The sequence below is a fragment of the Pteropus alecto genome, unplaced genomic scaffold, assembly GCF_000325575.1.
Source record: "Pteropus alecto unplaced genomic scaffold, ASM32557v1 scaffold433, whole genome shotgun sequence".
In the NCBI taxonomy this organism is placed as follows: domain Eukaryota; kingdom Metazoa; phylum Chordata; class Mammalia; order Chiroptera; family Pteropodidae; genus Pteropus; species Pteropus alecto.
Genome location: NW_006433953.1, coordinates 976431 through 985360, shown reverse-complemented (window position 1 = coordinate 985360; position 8930 = coordinate 976431). Strand labels below are relative to the sequence as shown.

At 37.4% G+C, this 8930-nt stretch overlaps 1 protein-coding gene across 5 annotated transcripts in view; it reads left to right on the top strand.

Moving 5' to 3' along the window:
• Nucleotides 1-2118: 2118 nt before the first annotated feature.
• The window catches only part of NEMP1 (nuclear envelope integral membrane protein 1), a 15574-nt gene continuing 8762 nt past the window's right edge, over nt 2119-8930 (top strand). For 2 of the 5 annotated variants that reach the window (XM_015587082.2, XM_006908927.3), the window contains exons 1-2: nt 2245-2404; nt 8472-8596. In XM_015587082.2, coding sequence (XP_015442568.2) covers nt 2248-2404; nt 8472-8596 — 282 coding nt within the window. In that variant the 5' untranslated portion in view covers nt 2245-2247. Of the gene's footprint in view, nt 2183-2244; nt 2405-2446; nt 2653-2681; nt 2808-8471; nt 8597-8930 lie in introns of those variants that run through there. The other 3 variants (XM_025044723.1, XM_015587080.2, XM_025044724.1) reach the window with 3 other exon arrangements.

The following is an 8930-nucleotide window of genomic DNA, read 5'->3' as shown; positions in this document are numbered from 1 at the left end:
CCCTAAAATAAAAACTATGAAAACCAAGTCTTTGAAAACTCATTTGCTGACAAAACCTAATTCGACCTGAACTTATTTTGTGGCAGACCTGACATAAACTTACATGAAGTTATTTATAGTTTTTTAAATTACACTTAGGTGTATCCCAGTGTAACTATTCACAGATATCATTGCAGAAATACTAACTTGTTCAATTATAGCGTACTGTCCCGGACTCCATTGGGATTGTTGTTTTATGTTGTATATACACCATATCACCTTTCTAAAATCCAAAAAAATTCGGAAACACATTTGCTATCCAGATTCCTCACCCTATTTACTAATTGGTGTTGGCTTGAGTTCTTCTGGTTATTTGCATAAGTCAGATCCACCTGCAGATAATATTCATTGCAGTGTATGCTGTAGATTCTGAAGATGATTCTCAGTATCTTTTGAGCAGTGTCCTCATTTAAAAAATGATGTTAAAACCTCCTTGAGTGATTACTGTGAAGTGATAGAATTCATTTCGATGGTAAGGTGTGATGTGTTTTTGGATGATGAGTCTCATTACTGTACATCTCATTTTTACATTTTAGCAGTCAGTGGTCAGTAATTTTCTGGAATTCGTTTCCAAAGTTGGAATCAGTCCCCTTGGCCTTTAGTCAAAACCAAAGAGTGAGCTCTGAGTGGTGAGAATTTGGGGCCCAGTAGAAAATGAAGCGTGTGTACATACACAAATTATTTTTAAAGACAGTTTTAGATTTACAAAAATATTGAGAAGGTGGTAGAGTTCCCAAATACCTCACATCCAGTTTCCATTACTAATATATAAGGTATAGTATATTTGCCACCATGAATGAACAAATATTGATATATTGTTGTTAATTAAATGTCTATGGTTTTTTCAGATTTACCTATTTTTTTGTTCCAGGATCCCGTACATATATATATAACATTTGTTTATCATGTCTCCTTAAGCACCTCTTGGTGTTACAGTTCCTTAGACTTTCCTTGTTTTTGATGACCTTGACAGTTTTGAGGAGTCAGGTATTTTGTAGGATGCCCCTCTATCTGAATTTAACGGTTTCCACATGATTAGATTACTTTTATGGGTTTTGGGAAGGAAAACCAGAGGTTAAAATGCCATTTTCATCACACGAGGGTACATAATATCAACATGATTTGTTTATATTGACCCCTCTAGGTCAGCTAACAGAGTGTGTGTGAGATTGTTATCACGAGGGTGACCTACACTTTTTCTGAGGATAAAATTTTTTCTCCTGCTCATGGCTCAGCCCCAGCAGTTACCTCCTTCCTTGAATTTCCCCTCAACACAGTAGGTTCCATCATCTCTAGTTTCTACCCATCACTATTAGATCCTCTAAAAAATAAGATGCTTCAATTTGTACTAACGTTTACTGAGCACTTGTTATGTACCAGGCACTCTGCTAGGCCCACACTGTGTGAAATCATTTAATGGGATGAAGCAGCTTGATGCATGTAAAGAACACAGGCAGTAACACTTGGGTTGGAACCATACCCCAGCCCAGCTAATTACGCAATTGTGGGCAGGTCCCTTTGCCTCTTAGCCTTCCTTGGCTTCTTAAATGGCGATAACATTTATCTCACAAGATGTGAGGAATAAAAAAATTTCTCTTAATCCTCATATTCATTTCGTTTTCAAAAGAAAATCCCTATGACTGCATTTAAATGCTAACATTTATACATTCCTTCCTATGAAACTCTCACAATTTTTTTGGTAACTTCTGTTTTAAATCATTTAGGGCTTTGGAAGTCTCAATAGACTTACTTTAAAAAATTGTCCCGTCAGGACCCTACTTATAAAGAGGTCTCAATTATAAATTTCTCATAACAAAAAGATCGTGACAAAAGGAAAAGAGAAAAACAGAAAGAACTTCCGTTTCGACAAAAATATCAAGTTTGGTCAAGGAGGCCTCGCCCATTCTGACTTTCTATTGGCTAAACTTACCATCAATCGCGCCAGTTGTAAATAAACTGAAGACGGAAGCATGTTGTTAAGGGGTGGGATCTTCCTGTCGCCATTGCTAAAGTGAGACCCGTTTTCTAATAGGCTGAAAGCTGCTTTTCCCGCCCTCTTGCATCAGTTGCTAAGAGGCGGGATTATAGGGTCCGCAAAGGACTGAGTGCTTGAAGCTCCGCCTGTCCGATTGGGTGTTAGGGGGTAAGTCTTGCAGTGGATAGGCTGGTGGCCCTGTCTGTTCGGGATTAGTTGCTGGGGCGAGGCACATGAGGAGGCGGCGGCGTAAAGCGACTATGGCGGGAGGAATGAATGTGGCGCTCTCTCGGGCAGTAGTTGGTGCCGGGTCCTGGGGTTGCGGGGCCGGGGGCGGTGGGGCAGTGCGGCTGCTCCTGGTTCTCTCCGGCTGCTTGGTCTGCGGCTCAGGTACCACCCGGCAGCAACTGCCAAGGGGGCGGGTGCCAAGCGGGTTATATTTAGAAAAGTGGGGAGTGTTCCCGGGCGCCGCCTGTTACTCTGCGGAGTGGCGCGGCTGTACGCAAAGGAAGAAGCTTCATTGTCGACGAATGGGCGTCGGCATTGAGGGGTCGGCCTGGGGCGGCCTGGTGGAGCTGCTCACAGTGGGGAGGAGCATGGAGCCTTTTGACAGAGACTGGAAGGGAGGCCTAGACTGGGTGAGAAGCGGCCCTGGGGGCTGCGTCGCCCTTCACCGGCCTCGAGTTTCCTGGTTAAAAAAGGAGGGAGACCTGGGGACCGTTACCGGCAGGCATAGCTGCCACTGGAAAGGGAGCATCCCATTCATTCAACAAATGAGCAACACCTTCTGAACGTACGTTCTGTCAGGACTCGGGCGGCTGAACAGATAATACAGTTCACTGAAATGCAATGATCGCTAACGTCTTCAGCTCTTGTAAGATCCTGGCTCCTACCGGCCCTATAGAATAGACCTGGAGCCGTTAAATTCCCATTTCAAAAACAAACAAACAAAAAACCCCAAAAGATACAAGCGCCATTCAGCATTGAATAGGTTACTTTTGGAAATATAATGCCTTAGGTGAACTAATTTGATACTTTCTGCTAGATAATTGGCTTTGGACTAGGTTGAAACTTCCGCTCTAATCTAGAAAACCTGGAGTGTTAAGAGTTTTCATCTACCTACTTGTCGTTAAGTGCACAACAGAAAAATAAGTGAGGTTTCCAAACTTCCACTGGAGGGAGTTGAAACTCACGGGGTTAATTTTATCTTGTAAACACGTGCTGTCTTACCTGTCCCTTCGTTTTTTGCCTATCTCATGCTGTCACTTATGATAATCTTTACCTGCAGCTTTAAGGTTGTCTCAGGATCCGTAGATCTAGTTCTAAAGTGCTGCTCTTCCTTCTGAAACTTTTTTTTTTTTTTTTTTTTAAGGGAGAGGGAAGTCGGTATCCAGGGAGGTACTTTTCTAGAGTCAGGGCTCAGAGTAAAGTTTGGAGGGCTGTTTGTAATCTGAATGAACTTGGGCAAGATGGCTAACGCTAACCTCTAAAGTGGAGTTGTGGATTGTGGGGATGAAAGAGAAAATATATACAAAAATGTTCCTACATAGAGCTCAATCAGCAGTCTAAATTTCTTTAGTGAGGAGAGGAACAGGAACATCTTGACTTAGAGAAGGGTAACCTGCGGAGATATTTGTTCTGTGTGACCTGATATATCATGTAAGTGATAGCTACAAAGTGACAATCGAAATAGAGAAGAACTTTCTAAAAGTCAGAGGTACCTAAAAACTGAATGGAGTACTTCAAAAGGCAGGGAGTTCTTTCTCACTGGAGGTTTTTGAAAAATGTTATTATAAAAACAACGTGAGTTTATTTTAGACTACTTGGCAAATCCAATTAAGTATAAAGAAGTAGAAAAAACTCACCGTTTATTCCTTTCAGAGGCGATCCATTTTAGCACACTTCTGGTCTTTTTCCACATTTTTAAATTAAATTTTTCTTAATTTTTTTTTTTTTAATTTTCTTTTTATGCGAGGCAACCCTTGGTTGACCTCTCAGATTGCAAAGACCTTGTCAGTTTACAATCTCTTATTTTTTAAGCCTGCAGTACCTGGTCTTCCTAGGTGGTCTTCCATCCAAGTACTAACCATGCTGGACCCTGCTTAGCTTCAGAGATCAGACAGCATTGGGCTTGTTCAGGGTAGCATGGCCATAGACATTTAATGTTTCTGAGTTAAACATTTGGTTGGATGTTTGTGGTTTCTACTCTTGGTTGGATATTTGTGGTGTTTTCTAGTTTTTAATTGTAGATGACACTTTGCAAACATTTTTGTGTATAAATTTGTTATTGCATTTGGATTTTTTAAAAGATAAATTCTCAGAAATGGATTTATAAATGTTCAAGGAATGCCTTCATGGTTTTTATACTGGTTTTACTATGATCGGGGTTTGAGTATACTGTTACCAACCACCTGGTCTTTTAATTACCCATCTCAGTAAGCTTATATTTTGTGCAGCATGTGTTTCTCAGCTTAAGACACTGTTAGAACCTAAAGTAGTAGCTGATCTGTGAAATTTTTTTTACTTGAAGTAGATTGTCTTTTTATAAAATTTAAAAATTTAATTAAAAATAAAAAAAAGAAATGGATTTATTAGGTCAAAAGCTAAAACATATTTAAGACCCTCGAAACATCTTGCTAAAATACTTTCTTGAAAAGGCGTGCCAATTTACACCACTATCAGCAATATTTGCTTGTGACCCTTGCTAGCGTTGGATATTCTAGACTGTAACACCTTTGCTAATTTGATAGAGTGAAAGTGGTATCTTAATGTATGTTACATTTCTTGCATTATTTGTGAGGGAGCATCTTTCAACTGTTTATTAGCTATTTAATTTTCTGTTTGGACTTTTGAATTTTTTTAGAGTGTGTTTGTATCCTTTGTTCTTGGCCTATTTATTGTGATTACTTTTTACTGGGATTTTGTGTACTTTAAAAATCAATTCGAATAAACTTTTAAATATATTTAAACATATATACTTATAATCTATTGCAGAACTTTGATTGCCCCCTTTATCTTTTTAAATAGAAGATTTATATTTTTATATAGTCACTTGATTTTATTCTCTAGATTTATGTCCATTGCTTTTATGCTTAAAGAATCCTCCAAAATTGAATTGATATTATTTTTGTGGTACAATTAAAATTTATTTTATTTTATTTTTTAACCTATAATTAGGGTTAGCATTTGTGTGAGATGAAGATCTAGATTGGTTTTATTCCAAATAACCAGTCAGTTCCAGAGTCCTATTGAATAATCCTTTGCTAAGCCTGCTGATTTAAGATGTTAGTTTTTAAGGAGGCTTTTAAGTATGAATTGGATTACCTCCTTACAGAAATGAATAGAGGCTACTTAAGAATTAGAAGAGATTGTTTTTCATGACTTTATAGTGTTTGTTCTGGTCCTCACATATTATGAATCATTTTCATTACTCTCTTCCTATAGATGTTAAATGAGCAGTGTTGTTGATTGAAAAGTAGGCGAAAAGTATGTAATGATCATAAGTAGATATGAAGTTATTAACCTCTGAATTGTGATTCACTAAATTCGAAGAAGGCATTTTTTGAGAAGTAGATCTTTGCGCTCAGAAAGCATTTTCCCGAATATTTAATTTATTCTGCTTTTTAACATGCTAACTAACTCTCACCGTAGGGAGGGAAAGGAAGGTGGTGTATGCTCTTTAGCTGTGGGAAGCACAAGGTTCTACTGAGCATTTTAACAATTTGTATATATACAGTTTATGGTTATCTGATTTAGTTCTGTGTTTCTAACAATTTAAACTACAGCTGGAGTGGTGATTGTTTCCACAGATTATCCTTTTAGGCTGAATTGGAATATTTTACCTATCAATGAATGTCCAGAGATGTGGCTGACCGTGGTGCTGACCTCCCCCACTTTGCCCTTCTTCCCTGAAGCAGGCCATAAAATCCTCATGTGACAAGTGCCCTCCCTATATCTGGAGGAAAGCATCCTTATCTTCGAAGATAAAGGGACCCCAAGAAGAATCCTAATAGGCCTTGCTCAGTTTCCCCCAGTTTCCCACAATTACCTCGTGTTCCTAAACTTGTCTTATTCCTCTAGTATTGTCTACTCTTCATCAAACTCAGCATAAAAGTACATAGTTCTTATGGTCTTGGAGGGCTCTTCATTTCTTACAGAGGTTTTTAGGGTCCTCATTTTCTTACGAAGGCTTTTGTGTCACATAAAACATTAAATAAATTTGTATGCTTTTCTCCTCTTAATCTATCTTTGTCAGTTTATTTTTCAGGCCCAGCCAGTGACCCTAAGAGGGTCAAGGAAAACTCCTCTTCCACAGTTTCAAGACTGAAGTAAAGAAAAAAGTTGAGATATAATTCCCATACCATAAGATCCACCTTTTCAGTGGTTTTTAGTATATTCACGAGATCTTACAACCATCCCCACTGAATAATTCCAGAATATTTTCATTCCTCCACAATGAGACCCCATACACCTTTGTATTCACTTCCCATTTCCCCTCCCAGCCCCTGGCAATTACTAATCTTTCTCTGTGGACTTGCCTATTCTAGATGTTTCATAAAAATGGAATCATTCAACATGTGGCCTTTTTGTGTCTGGATATTTTCATTTAGCATAATGTTTTCAAGGTTCATCCATGTTGTACTATGTATCAGTACTTGTATTGCTATACTACATTTTATCCATTCATCAGTTGATGGACATTTGAGTTTTCACTTCTTGGTTATTATGGATATTGCTACTATGAATATTCATGTACAAGTTTTTGTGTGAACATTATGTTTTCACTTCTCTTGTTAAAACATAGAGTTATTATATGACCTATATATATACATAGTGGAATTGCTAGGTCATATAATAACTCTATGTTTTAACTTTTTGAGGAACTGCCAAACTGTTTTCCAAAGAGGCTGCACCATTTTACACCCTTGCTAGTAATATATGAGAATATCAGTTTCTCCACATCCTCACGAACAGTCGGTATTGTTCTCTTTTTGCTTATAGCTATCCTAGTGAGTGTGAAGTGTTATTTCATTGTGGTTTTGATTTGCATTTCCCTAATGACTAATGATGTTTAGCATTTTTTCATGTGCTTATTGGCCGTTTGTATAACTTCTTTGGAGAAATGTCTATTCAGATCCTTTGCCTATTTAAAAAATTGGGTTATTTCCCTTTATATTGTTGAGTTGTAGTTTGTTATGTATTCTGGATACTAGACCCTTATTAGATATATGATTTATAAATATTTTCTCCCTTTTTGTGGGTTTTCTTTTCACTTTCTTGATAGTGTCCTTTGAAACAAAAGCTTTAAATTTTTATGAAGTCTGATTTATCTGTTTTTTTTTTCTTCCTTTGGTTGCTATGCTTTAGTGTCATATATAAGAAACCATTGCCTAATCCAAGGTGACGAAGATTTATACCTGTGTTTTCTTCTAGGAGTTTTATAGTTTTTGTTCTTACATTTAGGTTTAAGGCTGAATTTCACTTCAAAATTAGTGTTAGCTTCACTCTAAAACCATTTTGGATTGGCGGGCATCATTGCCTTTTTTTGTGTGTAACTTTGGTTTTCTAAGTTTTGTTGAGGTTTTTGTGTTTTTGTTGGTTTGTGTGTATATGTGTGTGTTTAGTATTTTAAATCTACCACCTTTATAACTAAGAACCAGAAAGATAACTAAATTTCCACTTAGAGTAGCACTTAATAAATTGGTAAGTACAATATAGAACTCAAGGAAGAAATTATTTAAATGTTCTGTAGTAAAGAAGGTAGCTTGTATAACTTGGATGGGAAGATACAAGAGAGCGGTCACTTTAAAACCTTAAATTATCTGAGATTGAATATAAAACTCCTGAAGGGGAGAATCTTCTGTTTTGGTAAAGCTAAAGGAACTGCATATATTCTTCGCTGTTATTAAAACTTGAAATGAAACAAAACATCTGGAAAAAAGCAACTTTGCAATCTTTTAGTAACTACTCAAAGTGCTATGCATATATGCAAAACGTTGCCAATTCTGTTCATCCTATTCAAGAAAGGGATAGAGAAAACCATCAGATGGGGTTACTTCAGCTATGCCTTTATGAGGGAAACAAGACCTGGGTGTGAATCTCAATTAAGCTAATTTACTAGTTGTGTGACTTTGGGCAAATTCATTTTTCTCAAACATCAGTTTCTTTATTCGTGAAATAGGAATTATGTGAGTGCCTACCTGATAGCATTGTTGAAAAGGTTAAATGAGACAGCAAACTGTTTTAAACAATAGTAGCTTAGTGACTTAAATTTGACAGAAATAAGACTGCTTTATTTCTTCTCTCATCTCAGTTTTCTTTTTGTTTTTCAGTTGTTAACATTTTAACCCCAACTTTAAGAAAGTGGTCAGTTTAATTCTTTTTATGAAATGAGTTATAGTTATTAGATTGTTCTGTTATGTTATATTTAATTCTTATTTCCTTTCTTTGTATTAAGCTGGAATTGATGTAAATGTGGCCATGCTTCAGGAATCTCAAGTTTATAATATGATTACCAGGCAACAATTCTGTTATAAAAATGTGCTTCTCCCAAAGTGGCATGATGTATGGACACGGATACAGGTAATAACACGAAGGCCCTGGCATGGGCAGCTTCTGTAAATATTTGTATTAGCAAGTACTTTGATATGTTTCTTTCACACACAGTTTTTGAAAAAGTATTACTAACAATTTTGATAGGGTTGAGAGGATCTTGAATTATTTTTCGTTAATAAGCATTTATGCATGCTTTGTGTTCCTCTCTCTGCGCCTTTAAGTAGCTTAGAATACTTGACCCTGAGGTAAACTTCCTCCTTTTCCCAAAGAAACTGCCTCCTTCTTTTGCCCTCACTCCTATGCACGCCAGCACCCACGCTGTCCCGCCGCCTGCCGCCCCGCTTTCCTCCCTCCCTGTCCC